The following is a 20396-nucleotide window of genomic DNA, read 5'->3' as shown; positions in this document are numbered from 1 at the left end:
TCGAGATTTTTATCAAATATTTTCAAGCAATACCTTAGATTTTTTGTTCTTACCATCAGTTACAGAAGATACCATTAATATAAGATGCATCACTTCATAGGTTTATAAATGTTGTTGTTTGGTTTCTAAGTAAAAAATGTTTATTTCTTCTATCAACTGAACAAGTAACCTATTTAATTTGTTGATAATAAACCATTTTAAGAGGCAACGAAGACTTACTGAACCCCTATGTATAATCACATCAGAGTTGGAAAAAAAAAAACCCTTCATTCCAAATCCTTTCACAACTAAAACTATCAAACTGTGGAGAAAGATCCTTATTCCCCAGAAAAATGCCAAAAATCAATGGCTCCAATTCTTCGACTTAGATCATCAACTTGATTTGCCAAACGACCAATATTTTCCTTATTATTATATTCACCAATTCCATGCATGTTTTCAGGATAATGTGAACCCTTGACATCTCCACGCTCTTTCAATGGTTGCTTTTTCTCTCTTAAGCTGAATTTTCCCTCTTCCTTCATGCCTGTGGAGGATCCCGCTAAACGATGCTTGCCATTTCTTGTTCTATTAGATCCATTGGCATTGCTAATCCCATTTCTGGGTTTAGAACTGCCCAGTGTGCCAGAGTGAAACTTTAGACCTGCATTTTCTGCTATACCAGCAGAACTTTCCTGTAAACAGAAAATTTTATACAAAAAAAGAAGTATTAAGTGAGAAATATACATTGATAATGATTTTAACTTGTCAGGAAATCAGTCGTGAACAAATAATAACTGACCGAATCAAAAAATCCTATTTTTGGCGATGGCGTTCGAAGACCTGAAGGTCTCAGTTTTCTAGAAATATTGGCAGGAGAATTGCATATTGTGTTATTGTTGATCTGTGGATTCATGAACTTAGTTTCTTGAATTTCATGCCCTAAAAAGAGTTGATTGTAATGACAAACTTCGGAATTTGATGCTTTAGAGGCACCAATGTCAAGAGATCTCTCTCTAGATGAACTATTTGATCTCTGCTTGATAGATGTCGATGATGGCAAGTTTGAGTACCACCCATCAATGGAACTAGCAGGTGATGCATAAGCAGACGATTTAGGTGTGGACAACAAACAAATAGAGTCACTAGAATTCACCAACTCATTTTTGTTTCCAACTGAACATTTCAAAGGAGTTCTTAAGCTTGAACCAGAAGCAGTCAAACGGAAGTTGCCAGTTGTCCTCCTTAACAAGTTTGAAGAAGATTTACTAGTGAAATCAGCAGAAGTGTAACCAAATCCTGCAAATTGGTCCACACCAGCAGGCAAAACAGAAGAAGGTGATGTTGAAGTTGGTTTTGAACTGCTCAGCTCTCGCAAACACATTTTCTTTGGCATTGCCATATCTTTCCCTGCAACAATCATTTAAGGTCAGTATCAATGCAAGCAAATTTTGGTGACTGACAAATCAAGAATTTGAGAATCTTTACCAGATGCAGATTTTATAGCTTGATTAACATTTGCACCCAAAGAAGCTCTTTTGCTGGGAACTATCGGTGAGGGATTAGCACGGCCAGATATCTTTGGTGGCTTAACAGATGACAAAGACTTGGATTTTCCATTTGAAGCAGTATGCTGTATTTGAACATGTAATTGATGTTAGTTTTAACATTTCTCAAAATATTCCTCCCATTATAACAATAAAAAGACTAAATGCTATCTAAAGCTAAGATATAAATTAAAGCATCCTAGTTTCAATCGAGAACATTTCAGCTGATGCATTGGGAGTCCCTTTGCTCTGGATCAATCATAATGAGTAAGAAAAGGTCATATCAAGAACTTACAGTTGCACGAGAGGAAGCATCCGATATCTTTGAAGCTGGAAAATAGAAGAAAACATCACTCTGAACTGAGCATAAATGATCAACATTCAACAGTATGCTAAGAAGCAACAAATATGACAGAAAGAGAAAATATATTCAATGAGACACTAATAGTTACCATATACAAATAACAGAAGTAGATGAATAACAGAATAACTGAAGTTTCATCTTGACCTAACTGCCAGTAGCTAAGACCGTAAATGACATACAAAATGGACTAAATAGTTCTAGGTTTAACTAATGCCCCAATGGAGAAAAAAATAGCTCCCACTTACCATGGCCAGTTTGCAGTGGTTTTTCACCTTTTAGTTTGCAAGCTGAAGTTGCATAATTGAATGACGCATCAATTGACTTATTAATAGATGCCCTTATATCATCAAAAAGATCAATCTCAAGGCTTGCAAGGGAGTGACCATCACTAGTTATGGTAGAATTTGATTCTGCAGACCTCCAGATTTCTTCATCAAAACCGGGAAAATGAAGCATTTCAGGTTTTTTAAATCCTCTATTTAAGACAGACAATTCCTCAGCATCCAGAACTCCTAAGAATAAAAATCCTCAACAAGTATTAGTAAACATAAATGAGGAAATGAAACCTGAAATGAGACTTCTTCAGCTTGGCAAAGCTACCTGCATTTGTAAAGAAGGCACTATCCCAAGCTAAACTTTTGCGCAAATTATCAATTCCACTTGTTCTTGCTGTTGTCGTGGATTTAGAGAGTGAAGACTTTGGTTCCTTCTGCTCAGCTATATCTGCCCCATTGTCAACTATCTGAAAATTGAGAGTTTCAAACAACTCTTCTGCATCCAGAACTCCTGAGCAGGAAAAGAACACATTGCAATAAAATTTTAAGCTACAAAAGAATTTAGCCCTTTTTTTGATGAATTTGAAAAATCTGAATTCGTTTACAAGTGATGGTATTTAATTAACTATGAAATTTCATAACAATGATTTCAGGGGAATAATTGAACATTTCCATCCTTTATAAACACAAAACTATACAATTTCAAATACAATAACAACTAAACCTTAACACAAACCAGTTGGATTGGCTATATGAATTCTTTGTTTCCATTCTACTATGTTCATAGCTAGGTATGCACTAATATAAAAAAGTAGTAGAAAAAATATACAATATCAAAGGAATTTATTTAATACTGAACAAAGCCTCAAGAACTGAAACTAATATACTGCACTCAATAAGCAACATTATTCAATTAGACATAAGAAATCAAACCTGGGCTAGTGAAAAAGGCGCTATCCCATGCCAAACTCTTGCGCAAGTCAAAAGGTTCAGATTGTAGAGAATCTCTATCCCTATGCTTAAGTATATTGGGAGCATTCTCCACTTTTTGGGGATCCATAGTGTCAACCAACTGAAAATCAACCTTCTTTCTATTATCTGAAAGTTTTTCAAAATTGAGGCATTGGAAAATTTTAGTTCTGGCAGAAAAAAAAGAAAAAGAAAAAGTATGATAAAGGAACTGACATGAGAAGGCAAGTGCAAATAACAATTATTGGGTTCCTACCAACAGTCTTTAAGGCTAATATCATTTAACTAAACATACAAAGCACCATAGCATTTAAATCTTTAAAATTATAGGATAGATAGCCACTCTTGGTATATACCTGAAACCAAAAATCAACGAGTCTAGTGATCCCTAATGGCAATTTTCAACGGTAAGCAAATGCAATTCTCCCTGAATAGAAAAGGGGCAAGAAAAGGCGCTAGAAATCTAAAGGGGATTCAAAGCATGTAACAAATACCCAATTCAATAGTTATATGATAGAAAATAAAAAAATCTATATTTATTGAAATGGGTTTAGGAAACAAAAACCAAACCAAATATAATATCAACTTCCTTTCACGTAATAACAATCTCTAAATTCCCAAAAGAAGTCATGAGGCATAAAAACAACCCCCATATTTCTATCAATAACACAAGAAACAGACAAGAATTCAATTACCAAAATGCAAGAAATCCAGAAAGCAATTTCTTGGTCATCTTTGATTCAACAATCCAATGGATTAATACAGAAAGCAAGCAAGAAAGAGAAAGAAAGAAAGAAAGAAAAAGATTTCAACTTCAAGAGAGACAGGAAAAGAGAGAACCTGGGAATTGAAATTCTTGAAAATCGCTTTTGGAGGACATTTTGATGAAATGGAGCGTTTCTTACTCAAGATTCTTCTATTACAGACAGAAGAGAGGGAAAATTTAAATTTTTAAAGAAAGAAGAGAAATTATTACACTAAAAAAGAGTAATTATTAATAGTAATTAGTGAGAAGATAACTGAAACGACTGTTATGTTTTTTGCTTCAAGGAGCGTAATTAGAAAACAAAATGCTAATTCTTTTCTTTATGTGTTTTTTTCAAAATTGAAATAGTTACAGTAAGATATAATATCACCCGCCAATCGCCATTGGTTTGGGTGGCATAAAGTCAAACACCCAATAATGGTTTCTTTAGTATCTGATTTGTCCAATCATATCGTTTTGGTCAACAATCCTACGTTATATGAGGAAGCAATGAAATTATATCCAATTAAGGAAAAAAATTATACAATTAAGAATGATGAGTTGGAACGATAATTTAATAAAAATAAAATAATTATTAAAAATAAAAAAATAAAACAATTACAGTGATTGGTAAAATACAAATTATTGTTAGAATGTTAAATACTTTATTGATTTTTAATTTTGATAAAATTAATAAGCTTAACTTTTTAATTTTTTTAGAAAATTCATTTATAATTTATAATTTATAAAAGTATTAATTCATAATAAAATGAAAATTTAAAAACAAATTTTTTATGTTTAATTTGATAAAATTAATAACCTTACCTTCTCAAATTTACAAGATTAATCTATAATAAAAATGAAAAATTTTAAAAAATAAATTAAAACAATACTGACCTAAACTTTAAAGTGTAATTTTAATTTCTCAAATTATTACTTATTTTGATTAAAAAATAATTTGAGAAATGTTCTTTTTCTTCTATTCTTTTTTTAAAGGTAAAAATTAAATAATTTTTTTCTATTGTTAAAGATTTGCTTTATTTTTGGTTGATATAGATATTTTTGCTAAAATTAGACAGCATTTTTGTAATAATGTAAAAAAATCTGAGAAAATAACTGACTATTTTATTCTTAAAGGCATGCACCGCCTACTTTTAATTGTTTCTAACCAAATTTATTTATATTTGAATTTTTTTTATCCTTCCACTCTTCATTTAATTATTGGACGGATGAGAGATTGATCCAGCAATCACTTAAATGAAATCTAATGCACTTGAACCACTAGACCAAATGATCGTGGATTACATGTTTGAAATTTTTAATAACTCATAAGTTTTAAAAGAGGTTAAAACTTTTAATTTAAATTAATATAAATAATTTTATAAACATTAATGACTCTTTCTCTTTAAAAAAATACATTCAAAATCAATTAGAAAAGAAATTTCCCAATAGACAAGGAAATTTTCTAGTCAATTTAATTAGCCTCATTTAAAGAATAATAATAATTATAAGCAAAATTTTGCTGGTCAAAACTTAATTGTATTACACAAAATCTGTGTAATAAAACATAACCCACAAAATTTTGTGGGTTATGTTTGTTATGAAATGATTTGGATAATTAAATTTAAATAATTCATAATTTGATGGAAAAAAATAGAGTAAAATTCCTTGATTTTCTAAAATCCAATCAAATATATATATAGGAAAAGAAAAGTTTCGTTTCTAAAAATTAATTACGAGATTCTTAAATTTTGATTTCGTTAACACTTTGGTACTTTTTGTCGAAAATAGCATTTTTTATAAATTGATCTAAATTTTTTAAAGAAAATACAATGGTACTCAAATTTATATTAATCCATTAAACTCTTCAATTTGTAATTTATACTTATCAAAATATTTTATTTTATAAAATCATATTTATTGAATATTTTAAAATTATACTTATCATATATATGTAAGATAATTTTAAAATGTGAAAATTGTAATTTAATAATTTTTATTAAATATGTTTCAAGTATCTACTTATTGGATGCAACAATAACAATTGAAAAATGTCTAAATTTCTGTTTAATAATTCAGGTTTTGCAAATTGTATATATATGTTTTTATAAGCAATGCAGAACTGTTATTAAAGGATTGAAAAAGAAGGTTAACAGTAAACTTATAATCAAAGAGCTAATCCCTAGCCAATAGGCTAACTCAAAATGCCCATCTTAACTCAGATTGATAAGAAAACCCAAACCAAGAACAAAAAAACTGCAGAAAACCAGGAACAAAACTGCAGAAAAATCAAAGACAAAAGACAAAAAAAAACAAAAAACTGCAGACAACTGTAGGAACTTCTCTTAAGGTAAGAGAATGATACTTACAGTAACAACAAAACACACTAAGAAAAAACACAACAAACAATAAGAAAGCAACCCCAAAGCTTAGAAGCAAACTTGAGACTAAGCATTAGCACAGCTTGCAAGAAACACAAACACAACAAAAACAACAAAATTAAATCCATGCTAAGAATGGAGACGCAGCAGTCACTCCTTTTTTCGCTAGGCTATCAGCAAAGTAATTCCCATTTCTATGGATGAAAACAAACTAAACCTCCTTAAGTTGATCCACAACATAATCAAACCTGTTAAATTTTCCCCACATTCTCCAAGGTCTATTATGTTTTTGCCAAATCCAACATAACACATTTTTGGAATCAGATTCCACAATCAGCGCACATAGCTTAAACGTCTACTGCTAATAAAATTCGACAGCTGCAAAAATAGCTAGAATTTCAGCTTCATTTAAGTCAATAATTTCAACCGAATGAAAGAAAATATACTTCACAGAGCCTAAACTATCTCGCAACACACCACCAACATCCGCAAGTCCCGGCTTACCTAGAGAGGATCCATCGATATTCAACTCCATCCAACCCATTGCCGGATTAATCCAAAAAGCTTCCTTAATCGAAACTGATGACTTTCTGCCAAACGCACGACCTGACTTACAAACCTCTACAGGAAACGCAAATCAATCACCCAGATTAAAGGAATCCAACTTATCTTTCAATTTTAATAATTCGAAACTTCTAACTTTAATCAAATCCACCATCTCTTCCATCCTCTTAATCTCACTATTGAAAATCGCTTTATTCCTCACCAACCATACCGACCATAGAGTAACACCCATTAAGGAATTCCAAGAAAGAGAGCTACCTTTTATTTTCACTATACTTTGCCATTGCCAACTCAAATCTATCAAGGAACTAGGCAAAACCCAGCTTGCATTCCATCAATGCAACACACCCTCCCAAACCTTTCTGGAAAGAACTTAGCAGGAGGAGATGAACATCAGACTCAATCTCAGAACCGCAGAAAGGGCAAAGAAAAGTCTTGAGAACTTGATAAAATAAGACGGCTAAGAAGATTAATTCTACAAGGAATTTAATTAATCATAACTCTCCAAAGAAAAAAGGAGAGCTAGGAAATAGATGACCACACCAATTTTAAATTATAAGAAATGCTACCCACCTCCGACTCAGCCTCTTCCAATAAACATGTCAAATTCTTGACTGAGAATTTACCTTTTTTATAAAAAGACCAGATTAGTCTATCCTCGTTGTTGGGTAAAACACACAAGTTCTCTAGCCTCTTGGAGAGTTGATTCCAATACTCTTCCTCAAAGCTCCTTAAATCACGCTACCACTCTACTATCCACACCCACTTACTATTTTCAACATATCCACACTCACAAACTCTTGCTCATTTATTTTTTGCTAATCTAAACAACCTGGGAAACAAAGAAGACAACGGCACATCTTCAACCCATAAGTCCAACCAAAATTTAATCAAATGCCCATCTCCTAACATCCATCTAAAATCCCCTTTAAAAAAATGTCTCAAAGGGGAAGAAACCCCAACCTCCACAATATCTTTCCATATAGGAGACAATTTTTTCCAAAGGTTATTATCCAGATCAACATTCAACATACCCTCATTACCATATTTTGATATTATAATTTTCTACCAAAGAAAAGCACTCTCAGCCTTAAATCTCCACCACCAGCAGCTACCCAAAAGAGCTAAGATCTTCCTTCTGAAATTCGCAACACCATGGCCCCCAAATTTTTTTGTTTCTACAGATGCTTTTCAAAGCAACCCAATTCACCGGTCTTTCATTATCCAACCCTTTATACCCCACAGGAAACTCTTCTGATTGCCTCTATTTTCTTGATTATTGCTGAAGAAGCTTTAAACACTGACATGTAGTAAAGGGGCAAAGAATCTAAGACAGACTTAATCAAAGCAATCTTACCCCCAAAGGAGAAGTTTCTAGCCTTCCATAGAGATAATCTTTTTTCAAATTTTTGAATCACCGCAGACCATGTAACAATCTTTCTTGGACTGCTTCCAATGGGAATACCAAGTTACAAAGAGAAAAATTTGTCTAGCACACATTCTAATATCGAAGCAAAATTTGTCAATTCTTCTTCAAAAAGATTTATCCCGAATAGTCTACTTTCACTGAAATTAACACGAAGCCCAGAAAGAAAGTGGAAACACACTAGAGTTACTTCTTAAATCACAAATTTAATCTTCTTTAGCAACATTAAATATAACCGAATCATCTGCGAATTGTAGATGAGATACTATAAATCCACTCTCCCTCACCTTAACCTCCTGAATATGTATGTATAATTTTATAAACTGAAAAATTTACTGGGCCAACTTAAAAGTTGGAGTATTGGACTTTTTTTTATATAAAGTTGAAGTGTTAATGTATGTATTAAACTTTTAAAATCCCTTGTTCAACACAATCTTTCATTTTTGAAGGTTTTAAAAATCTCAGAATGGGGTGTGATTCTAAAGTAATATATTCTTTAAATAAATAAATAAATAAGAGAAGTTGTACAAATTCATAATTTAATTCTTTAAACTTCAACAAATTTCAAGAGTTGACAGAAAAAAAAAAACACTGGGGTAAATAATTTCAAGAGTGTATTTTCTTCTTTTTCTCATCCATATGCTGATGAAAAAAATGCAATTGAAGATTTTCAAGTAGTAGACTAAGTTTACCTAAGATTAGAGACACTATCCAAATAAACTTTCCAGACTTGGATTTGGAGTTCGGTCTTGGGCTCAGCTTGGTCTAGCCCACTTTGGAAACTGTTATTTTCTTTTATAAGGTCTTGTACAGCTAGAGTGGTTACATTAAAATTAATACATTTGTCCGGACCTTCAATTTCACCCCAACTCTTCAAGTATTTACAATTTCATTCTAAATCGACCTTTGTACCCTAAGCACACTCTACTTATGAACTTAATTGTAATTACACCCTAATTTAAATTAATACCAACTCATTATTTTTACATTTTAAAATCAAATATTCAATCTTGATTTTTTTTTATTATATGAATACTTGGGTTGGATTTTATTATTTATTACTTAAATACTTGGTATAAAGTGTATTTTTTATATTATTTTAATCAAAATTCCGATTTTAGTTTATTTTTAAGATGTAATTGCAACAAATTGACAAATTCTAAATTGTTTAATTCACTTTTAGAGTGCAATTGCACCTTAAAAGTAAATTATGGTGCAATTGCAATAAATTGACAACTTTTCAGAGTGAAATTGCAGGTTAGTACTTATTATTTCAAATGAATATAAAAAAGACGAGTTTATTTCATAATTAGTTTACGTAAGGATAATAATGGTTTGGTAATAGATGACTAAAATCTCGTCAATAGAAGACTCTGGATACATTTGATAAGCTACATTTCGTACTGTTACAGGTCCAGCATCAACCACACAACAGTCTATTAACTGTTCCACCTGAAAATTATAACATATCAACTAACTTATCAAACTTATATTTTATAATTATTACTGTTTTTTTTATACAAAAAAAAAAAAAAAAAAAGTTTCTTGCTTAGATAAAGTCATATTCAAAATTATATATATAAATAGAAAGAAAGAAAGAAAGAATTATATAAAGATGCAGCTTTTATGCAGCAAAGTTCATTGAAGCCATCAAAAGCAACCCATAAGATACGGGTTTTATACATATCAATCCTGACTTCTCTGTTACAATAATTAATATTTTTCTTTTCCTAATAGTTCAGTTCACAGCTCAAGCTGAGATGTTAGAGGCAGAAAGAAAAGAGAATGAAAGAATCTTATCAAACACCTAATAAGAATAATCATAATAATAATAATAATAAATACTAAAAAAAAAAAAAAAATTGGAAAGAACAGCCACGACAGATGAGAAAAGAATGTTGTTCTGCAGTAGCTAACAATACTCCCTTTCCCTTTTTTTTCTGTTATTGCCAACTAAACTTCCATCTTCCTTATTGCTCTTACCCAATCTTTTTAAAGCTTTCTCCACTCCCAACTGTACCTATTCCACAGCCAAACAAACTGTCTCTGTAATATCAGTTCACATTTATTTAACTACATATATATACAGACACAGATTATCTACTATATATATATATTCCACAAATAGCATTTAGAGCAATTTCGATAATTCGTTGCACTAGGAAAGAACCTTCCAACCCAAATTGATTAGACTTGTCTAAACCTGATAACTCGATAATCTTTAACGTTTGGGAGCAATATTGCGCGATACCTAAGCAAATGCACCTTCGGCTTAGGCACAATTTGCATTCCAAGACTTGAATAGATAGTATTAAATATCGATTTTCGTTGCGTTTTAACTATTTTGAGATAGTTTAAAATTTAATTAATTGCTATAAAACTTGAACTTAGTGATAATTAAACTTGCCTCCATTGAAAAACAGGAGCTGGCATTGACAGAAAGCACACAAGGTAAGAGTTGGAAATGACAATGAATGGAACAAAGCACATAAAATCACCATGGATCAACTTGTGTTTTATTCTACACACGCTGACGAAAAGGGCATTTTGGTCTTTCTCTGTCACGTGGATTTCTAAGGGTGCCGGTTGGCAGTGGACCCAACTCAAACACGATGGCACGTGACACAATGATTCTTTGTTCACATTTGACTGACTAAATGACTACTACTGACTAGGTTAACTGGGACATGTTACCATGTGATGCCACCACAAAAAGGTAGTATACAACCACCTGTATAATTCATGTATATAATAGTATAATTAATTATATCCAATAAATTAAATAATTACCTGGGCTAGGGGCTATTGATGGAGGTTTAGACATTATGGTAGGGACAGTGGTGATGGGCCCCGCTGTTGTTGGAGGAAAGATATGGGCAGGTAGTCCCATTGTCTGTGATTGATGGAAGTGATACAGAGGGTACATTGGCATCACTGCATTCGCACCCATAATAGGCTGCCCTGGATACACCTGTGAGAAATGACCGTTCATGTAGGACCCACCTGTGTAGCTCAGCTTCTGTGGACCCATCATCAATTCACCCCCAAAAAAGAAAAGAGAACATTAGACAGAAAATGTAACTTTTAAAAAAATAATTATCACATCAATTTCACTAATTTCTCTTAATTAATTGTAGATTATCAAAAATTTATGGATCAAATGAAACCATTTATTATAAATAGAGGTGATCACAGTCAATTTACAACTTAGATGTTGATAGATTTTTTATAATAATCATACGATTTTGATAAGTTTTAATGAATTATAATGCATTATTATGTTTTTCAATCATAAACATTCTATAATATTTCATGGAAATTCTATTTTCAAATTCTGTTAAAAATTTTATTAGAAAATAAAAAAAAATAGAAACTGAAAATCAAAATGGAATATTAACAACTAATTGAATGATAATGCAATAATTATTTAGAGTTTTTGAAAATTAAAAAAATTTAGTCTTAGATTAGTTAGAAAAAATAATTAGAAAAACATAATACTAAGTGATAATTGTATATTGAAGCACTCACATGATTATAACTAACATCTGTAGCAACGTAAGTCGGGGTATAACTGCACATGAGCAAAGAATATTATAAGACACAAGTCCATTAATTTCCATAAATTACAATAACAATAATAATAATAAAGATAAACGAACTAATGGAGTTTAGTTTAATTACCCATAATAAGGAACGGCCTGATGGTGTTGATGATGAAATGGGGCCGCAGGTGAACCCGCAGGATAGTACCACTGCACATGATTTACTGGTGCCGATGATGTGGACCTCGGTCCGACGTTGGATCCTTCATCATCGAATACAAATAAAACACATTATTTTGGAACTTATAGAGATGCCCACCTGTTTTGTTACTTGTAAAATTCGTTTATAAATTTAAATTTTTAATTTTTATAATATACATACCATAAAGTTTACATTATCATATTTTAATGAAAATAAAATTATAGGATTAGTAATAGTTATAATTTTTATATTTAAAAAAAATGAATTATTTATTTATTAGAAAAACAGAAAAATACATATAGTTATTATTCTTTTTTTTTTCTTTTTTTGCTAAATATGGCAAGGACCCACGTAACTTCAAGGATTTTTCACTTCAAGAAAGTTTTGACTTTTAAATTTCCGAAAATAAGTCAACATTGTTACCATTAATCCCATATGCTTTCGCACCATAAAGGAAAGAAAAACCAATCGGCTTTGATTTGGTAACACTGAAAGTACATAGTATATACCTTGTTGAGGAGGGCCCGGAGTGGCGGACCTTGGGCGGCGAGCACCAAGCGAAGCCAGATTACAGTTGGCCCGGCGGCCATTGATGATCGGTGTAGCATCCTCGCAAGCCTTTTTAGCTGCTTCAGGGTCCTTAAACGTAACCTAATTAAGAAACTGAACTTATTAGTATACTGAACTACATGATGACTAGATGTACTAGTACTACTTAGTTAAATAATAAAAAAAAAAAAAAGAAGAGAAACTTACAAATCCATAGCCCTTGGATCTGCCGGTGACCTTATCGGAAATAATCACAGCCTCTAAAATCTCACCGTACTTTTCAAAATGCTCTCTCATGGCTTCTTTTGGAGTTTCCCATGCTAATCCTCCAACGAACACTTTTGTTAGTGTTGTATCTCCGAATTGGCCAATACTGTTGCTCAAAGTCATAGTTGTGGTTTTCTGCTTCTTTTACAGATGAAAATGTAAAAGAAAGAAAGAGAGAAGAAAGCGAGAGAAGAACCGAAGAAGAAGGAGGTATATAAAGAAGAAGGTGAAAGAATAAAATATTTGGAAAAAATAGAGAGACAGAGAGGCAGACAGATAGACTTTGCCTAAGACATCATCAAACGTGATTTCACACACACATAAATGTATTTCACCCTGTCACATATCAGTTGATCGCGGAAAAGTCACGCGCTACCATTGAGAGTTGTTGGGAAATTTATTTAGCGCGTAAACAATGGAAAATTGATTAGTTCAATAAAATGTCCAAAACACCCATGGTTTATTTTACTTTTTTATCCTTTTTTTTAATTATTGATATTGTACTTTGTATTCCGTATTTTTCTCTAAAAATAATTGCATTTCATTTTTAGTCATTTAATGTCAATCATGATTTGTGTAATTGCAGTTACGTGTTTTTTGATTGATTAAATGGAAAATTAAGTATTTAATTAGTTTATTGAAAAATAATAAAAGAAGCAATGAAATGCTTTTTTTTAGGACTAAATCAAATGTCATGATCTCATTGCTTAAAAATAAGGATCCATTCTTATTTCTAGAAACTCTCGAATCACGAGTAATCAACATAAGAAAAATATAAAAGGAAGTCATTTTATTAAAGCGACTGGCTGTTAGAGTCGTTTGTAATAATCTCGTACTCCAAATTTTAAGGTAATAAGTGATAACCTTATTCAAAAAAAAATAAAGAGAGTTAATAATTTATGTAGTTGTAAAGAATAATAAATGTAAAAGGGTTACAATTAATTTTATTATTTTTCCAACACAACTACTGAAACCTTTACATTAAATTTACTTTCTATTAGTAGTATATATTAGTTAGATATGCACTAATTCCTCAAGAAAGAAATCAAATTAGTGTAAGTCTAAGGCAAAATCCCTTTTAAAGGTCAATTCTAAATCTCATGTATGCTCTTTCCATTCCCAATTTTTTTGTCACAAAAAAAGCAAACATGAAATTGATTAAAGCTCATAAAATATGGGGGAAAAAAAAAGGGGAAAAGGCTACACTTACAAAGATAATCTAAAAAATGATTTGAGATATCATTTGTTTAACAAAAGGCATAATTCTCCTGACCATAAAAATTTTCACTAATTTGATGAGTTACGAAAAAAATTGTTTCTGTTGTATAGTCCGTCATGTTACTTTTAACCCATTGAGTCTCTTAATGACTAAAAAAATGGTGTAGTCAACTTCTTAATAATTTGTTTAGGTCATTACCGGTTAGGCTTAATTAATAATTGATCTTGAGTTGTTCAAAACTCGCACTTTAGTTTTGAATTCACTCCTATCATATTTCATTTGTAATGAGTCAAATTTTGATGTAATCTTGAAGTTCTTCAACTTCTCAAACTTTAAAATTTGATTTAATGATTTACCAATAGATGGTTTTAAGATATAAAAAGATTGATTGAGCTTTTGCTATACTGAAGTTCTTTCTTTTGAGAGAACTTCAAATAATTTGATTAGGAGCAAATGGACGCTGTAGAGTTCTTTTTATAGCCAAAGGAAAATTATCATTGTGTTCGTTAGGTGATAAGATATTTACATCTTGATCCTTACTTTAACTTCCATCGGTCTTTATTTATTATTATTTATGGGACAAAAGGAGGACGATGAAAAGCTAGTCATAAATCTATATACTAGGGTTAAACGAATATTATATTTAGACTATCTCTTCAATTTCCTACTAAGATTTAATTTCATAATCACATCATATGTTTTCTGGATTCCATACTTTAAATGTGGATAATTTTGCGTACCCAAATTAAAATGGTACAAATTAGTATAACATGTATGAGTTAAAACATGATATCATTTATTTATTAAAAGAAAAATAAAAAAAATAAAAAATAGAGTCATTTTACTAATGATTTTATTTTTCACTCTATATACCAATCGTAGTTTGATTTAACCAACCAAAATATAGTCTAATTGGTCTTCTTGTTTGTGTAAGAAGTGAAATGTCTTGAGTTCGAATCATTTTAACTATAAAAGTTTTCACTAATTTAGTCAGTCAAAAAAGAAAATTGTGTAGCCAATTGTGTTATTTGAGTGAATTAAATTTTTCAAATCAGAAAATAAATTTAATACATGCATGAATTTTTTTTTTTAATAACTACTGAGTTAATACCTTACTACTACACCTTACTAATATAACATATATATATATATATATATACACACACACATAACATATTACTACTAGAATAAAATAGGTAAAAGTGAACCTACAGGTTTAGCTCAATTGACAATCCAAATTAGATATATTGGAAGAGTTATGAGATTCGATTCCTCAAAACGCACCTATAGGGAGAGACAAGAAGCTTTAATTGTAAGTAAGCCTCTAGCTTGATTGGATGGTCCATGATAATAAAGTCCGGATATTAGTAGTTTAAAAAATAAAAGAGGGGGTAAAAATGAAAGTGTTAAAATGGTAAATTGCGGAAGTGTCGTCAGTCACACGCGCAGGTAAGATGGGAAGGAACAGGTGAAGGCCGTACGTTGAATGGTAGTGGGACCAACAAAGGTAACGAATTTAACGTACGCGTCGTGCAGTCCTAAGGGTTGCCAGGTCGGAAAGGCCGGTTGTTTCGGACAATAATCAGCTACAACTATGCCTTGCTGTCGCGATATCAATTACCAATTATACCCCTCCCAGATTTATTTAAATTTCTTTTTTTTTTTCCATAGTTTATTAGCTGAATCTCCTTCTCCTAAGACAACGAGTTCTCTATTAAATTAAAATATCTCAATAATAATCTGACCTACCAGTACGTAAAAAATTAAATTCAAAACAATCTTATTCCAACATAAATTTTAAATTTCACTTTCATATTTCCAAAGAGTACCTTAATGGCTAAGTATACCATGAGAACTCACAACCAATGTGAAATAACTAACTAGCTCTTTAAGTTTGGTTATAATTACCATTTCACTTTTATTATTCGGTAAATATATTAATTAGCCTATGAGATAATACGATTTGATCTCGGTGAATTTTTCAGTCTTTCGTTTAAAAAATATTATTTTAAATGTATTATTTGACCATTTTAACATCCATATTTAATATAATATTATTATTTAATTTCACATATTTACTTTAAATTATTTATTTAAATCATTTACTTAACTGTAAAAATATTCTTTGGATAGTGAATTAAATAATTTAATGGAAACAAATTTTAGTTGTTAAATTTATGGTAGGTCCAATAGTTTGGAGTATCGAGTTATTTAATAAGGGGCTATTCTATTATTTAATAGGGAGAACTCGAATTTAAATTTAAAAAATCTCTCGCTTTTTATTTTCCAAAGACATGAAAAAAACGAACGAGAAGAGAAGAGAATTGATTGACTTAAATATAAAATAATAAAATAAAATAAAATAAAATTAATAGACTTGATGTATCTTATCTGACTGCGTAAAACTTTTAATGTAAGCAACCATTAATTATTTTGTGATTAATTTTATTTCAAATATAATGTATTGTTCTTTATTATTATTATTATTATTATTATTATTTCTATAATTTGACTGCCAATATTTCTTGAAATAAAAGAAAACAACAAAACAAATGAAGACAAAAGGGGAAAAAGTAGATTAAAAAAAAAAAAAAAGAAACTCTTAATTCCTCCACACAATCCGAGAACTAAACTACTAGTAACTGAGTTCAAAGATAGTGATTAGTGACTTGGCATCACATGATTGGCAAGCAAAAAATCTTAGATATTAATAAAGAAAACTAAAAAAAAAAAAAATGTTTTGCTAAGCAAATATTGGTTTCCCGTTTCTGTGGGCTTAATCTTCTTTATAAATTTATAATAATAATCATTTATTATTTAGAAACTTTTGTAAGCAACGAAATGGTCAAAATCAGAATACTCTTCTAATGTGCATCAACCTCAATGCGACCAACTTCTCTGCTGGATCACATGGACCCACCATTTTATCTACGCAGCATGGGCCCATTTTACACGATTTATTTGTTTATTTATTTATTTTTAAATAAACAACCAGATTTAAAAAAAAAAAAAAAAAATTTGAAGTAAAAGAGTAATGATTCAATATGTAGAAATTTACCTTGGACATGAATTTTCGATGATTAAATCTTTCACTTCCTGTAATTGTCAATAGAGGAAACAAAATATGCTTTAAGCCTTATTCCTAAATTAATTGGGATGAATTATATAAATCCTTTGTTACAAAATTTAAGCACAAGTATAGAACTAAAGATAAGATATTACACTTAAAAAAATTATTTTCTCTCAATAAATCATTATAATTCCTAATCATTATATTTTGTAATCTTTTTCTTATGTTTCTACGTAATTATACTTTTTTTTCTGAAATATTTCATTTTTAATGTCATTACACTATTTCAATTATCCAATATCAATGAGATATCTTAGAAATAAAAATTAAAATTTATAACTAAAAAAGATGAAATTTATTTTATCTTAATATAACTAAGTGCAAAATTGAATCATTATTGATGTAATTTATTATTTATCTCTTTTACCATATTTTTTAATTTATTGGAGGCTTTTATGGATAAAAAAGGTAAGCTGTTGCTCTCTATTAGCAACAGAAAAAGAATAATTACAGTCGATAGGACTCGAATTCAAAACCTCTCATGTGACACATAAATAAAATAACCAACTAAACCGTCACTCGATTGGCCTCAACATATGCAAAGTTGCTCTTCTTTTTCCTTAAAGTTTCATATCTTAATCATTGAAATGTCATCTGAATTAGACAAAGAAGCACTAAATAATAACACCTAAGCACATGAGATTTTGTTTGTAGGAATATTATAGCAAAGTCTCAAAAGTCCAAGTAATGTTCAAAATGGAACCATGTTCTAATATTTGATTCATTAATGGTTTTGTTGGAGGCCATGTCACAAAGGGTCCCACAATGTGTTTGTATGATGACAAGAAGGTTTGAATTTAAGACAGTCTCCTTGTTATGATGTTGACTAATTAGGGTTGGTGAATCTAATCCAATAACCATCAAATTGATTGGATGCACGTATTCGAGAAGATGGTGAGTTGCTGGCTTTGGATTATTTATCAGTGTTTTTAAAATCAGACTCGATTTCAATATAATTAATAATTAATATAAGATATAAGTGATACATAAATAGGTTTAACTGATACTCAAATGCGATTTAAATGAATTAGGAATAAAGATTATAAAGGAGAAATGAAAAATAATTTCAAAATTTTACTCTTTTAAAATTCTTTAATATATCTTTCTGAGTAATTGATTATTTTGATATTTTGCGACATCAAGGTCTGGGACTTTGGATGTGAGTTTAATTTATTTTAATCCTAATAAAATATTTTAGCCTAAATTATAAATTGCTATTTAAATTTAATGCACTTATGCTCTATCCAAACATGCGTGTTGGATAGTAAATAAATTTAACAAGAAAAACTTATATATAAGTCTGCTTGTATACAATAAACGAATGATTACCATCCCAATTAAGGATAGAAGCGAGGTAGATATTTATAAATATTTAATTTCTAGTATTTATATTTGTTTCAAATCTAATTTAGATATTTATATCCGAAACCGTTTAGAATTTTACTACCTGCTTTTATTTTAACCCCTTTTAAAATACCTTTAAACAGACAATATATCTATAAATTTTAAATTATCTAAACTCGCACTTGTTTTAAAAAATGTTTTTTTTTCTACTAGTAAGGAGTATAGTACCTTTAAAAAAAAAGTAAAATACTCGTAAATACCCCTGATCAAATCCATTTAATATAGTGAAAAACAGATAGCATGTATCTAGATCACTTAGGGGTGTCAAAATGGGTTGACGGGTCAAGTTCAATATGGATTTGCCTAACAGACGACATGATTAGGGTCAACACGAACACAATACTTGTAACATGCTAAATATTATAAATAGGTTAAGTAGGTCGTGTTTACCTGTATATAACCCATGTAACTCGTATAATATCATAAACAGGTTAAGTGAGTCATATTGACATGTATATGACCCACTTAATCGGCTTATTGTATTTTTAAGTTTTAACATATTTAACTTAAATCATAATTAAAAATAATTCTACATATATAAAATGCATAGATTTTTCAAGATTCATAGCTAAAATAAAAAAATTAATGCAACAATAAAGTTTATTTATTTATGACACTAAAATTATCTCTTTACTCTTAAATAAACGAGTCATTTGTATAATCCGCGTGTCAACCCGTGACACGATACGTGATATGAACTCATTTAACCTTAATCTAAACCCATTTATTTCTCGTGTTAGGCGAATCGTCAATTACCCATTTTGACACCCCTAATCTCCACTTATATCTTGACTGTATACACCATGAATAATAATTTTACTATAAATGTTTGCCCCAAAATCATTACTATTTGTATTTTCATTAAATAAATCAAATTAGGATAGATACCTAAAAATACGCTTTTGCTTCCATCCCTAATCTCAATCAACACATTTTTATATAGTTATATAATGTATTTCTTTGCAATTAGTCCCAAAAATCTAAAGCTTAAACCTTGAAGATATAGATGATATGATGTCTTTTATTTTGTCATCACCGCGTACGTGATTTATGGGCGGTCTCTATGAATAATTTAGGCGTTAATTATGGGCACGTGGACATTGTTAAATAGCTGACATGTCTCTCAAAAATATGTCTTATAAACGTTTGCAGGGCATTTGTCTGGCAACGCACGTATTTTATATGGAAGGAACATTGAAATAAATAAATAAAAAAAAAGAGTTTTATAGTCTTATGTTTTAGCCCTATAAAATTTTATTTTTTTATATCAAAAAATTTTTTATGAAAAATTTAAAATTAAGAAGAAATTCATTAATAAGACTCCACAAATTAGTAATATGTTATATTGCTTTTCAGAAACTTTTTTTAGCACTTTTATAAAATTATCATGATTCTATAAAAGAGTGTCTTGTCTTTAACCTATGAACGCATCGTTGTTTTTATAAAATAATATGAAAAGGAAATATTGATTTAGGGCCTATTTAATTTAATTATTTATGATAATTGTAGGTATAACAACCGCTAATAATCAATAGCTGTTAGTTAATGAATGTTGATTATTTGGTAAAAATTAAATAATAATTGTTGTTAAAATGTAAATAATTATTGAAAATATAATTTATTATACATATATGTGTAAAACACTATCAACTTGAATTTTTTATGATAATGTTAACATTCATTTGTTATTTTAAAGTAATTATAAATACAATAATCAAATAAAATTATTAAATTTTTTAAAAAATAATTCTATTAGTAATTAATTTTATAAGATTCATGTAATTTAGATATAATATTTTTTATGAAATAGCTATTGAAGCTATTACCAAACAG

The 20396-nt window shown here is 29.9% G+C and overlaps 2 protein-coding genes across 6 annotated transcripts; both read right to left on the bottom strand.

The window, feature by feature from the left end:
* Window positions 1-170: 170 nt before the first annotated feature.
* On the bottom strand, window positions 171-4191 carry LOC149495757 (uncharacterized). Of its 3 annotated transcripts, none has more exons than XM_089723359.1 (8): window positions 3975-4191; window positions 3099-3263; window positions 2491-2676; window positions 2136-2402; window positions 1822-1886; window positions 1468-1612; window positions 782-1389; window positions 171-674 (listed from the first exon to the last, which is right to left on the bottom strand). In XM_089723359.1, exons 1-8 carry the CDS (start codon window positions 4012-4014, stop codon window positions 318-320), a joined length of 1833 nt encoding a protein of 610 aa, XP_089579485.1. In that variant the 5' UTR covers window positions 4015-4191; the 3' UTR covers window positions 171-317. The 3 variants fall into 3 exon arrangements, with proteins under 3 accessions (XP_089579485.1, XP_089579486.1, XP_089579487.1); XM_089723360.1 differs by having other exon boundaries at window positions 1822-1856; window positions 3975-4190; XM_089723361.1 differs by lacking the exon at window positions 3975-4191 and adding an exon at window positions 3830-3968.
* A 5385-nt stretch (window positions 4192-9576) lies between these two features.
* Window positions 9577-13083, bottom strand: ARP1 (RNA-binding (RRM/RBD/RNP motifs) family protein). 3 transcript variants are annotated; one of them, XM_012218358.4, is made up of 6 exons: window positions 12751-13083; window positions 12504-12645; window positions 11932-12055; window positions 11779-11821; window positions 11041-11269; window positions 9577-9702 (listed from the first exon to the last, which is right to left on the bottom strand). In XM_012218358.4, the coding sequence occupies exons 1-6, from the start codon at window positions 12931-12933 to the stop codon at window positions 9671-9673; spliced, it is 753 nt and encodes a 250-aa protein (XP_012073748.1). In that variant the 5' UTR covers window positions 12934-13083; the 3' UTR covers window positions 9577-9670. The 3 variants fall into 3 exon arrangements, with proteins under 3 accessions (XP_012073748.1, XP_012073739.1, XP_012073757.1); XM_012218349.4 differs by lacking the exon at window positions 9577-9702 and adding an exon at window positions 9856-10270; XM_012218367.4 differs by lacking the exon at window positions 9577-9702 and adding an exon at window positions 9856-10290 and having other exon boundaries at window positions 12751-13080.
* Window positions 13084-20396: the final 7313 nt, after the last annotated feature.

This window comes from Jatropha curcas, chromosome 6 (genome assembly GCF_041381405.1).
Source record: "Jatropha curcas cultivar XTBG-Jc1 chromosome 6, XTBG_Jcur_1.0, whole genome shotgun sequence".
Lineage (NCBI taxonomy): Eukaryota > Viridiplantae > Streptophyta > Magnoliopsida > Malpighiales > Euphorbiaceae > Jatropha > Jatropha curcas.
Note: the sequence above shows the minus strand (reverse complement) of the source record. Positions and strands in the feature narration are given on the sequence as shown.

Coding starts and splice junctions, on each gene's coding strand:
- ARP1 (XM_012218349.4), bottom strand. CDS start 12,933: ATGACTTTGAGCAACAGTATTGGCCAATTCGGAGATACAACACTAACA. Junction 11,822..11,931: donor CAGGCCGTTCCTTATTATGG/GTAATTAAACTA, acceptor GCTCATGTGCAG/TTATACCCCGACTTACGTTG. Junction 11,270..11,778: donor CAGATGTTAGTTATAATCAT/GTGAGTGCTTCA, acceptor ATGGGTCCACAG/AAGCTGAGCTACACAGGTGG.
- LOC149495757 (XM_089723359.1), bottom strand. CDS start 4,014: ATGTCCTCCAAAAGCGATTTTCAAGAATTTCAATTCCCAG. Junction 1,887..2,135: donor ACCACTGCAAACTGGCCATG/GTAAGTGGGAGC, acceptor ATTTATGCTCAG/TTCAGAGTGATGTTTTCTTC. Junction 675..781: donor AAATAGGATTTTTTGATTCG/GTCAGTTATTAT, acceptor TTCTGTTTACAG/GAAAGTTCTGCTGGTATAGC.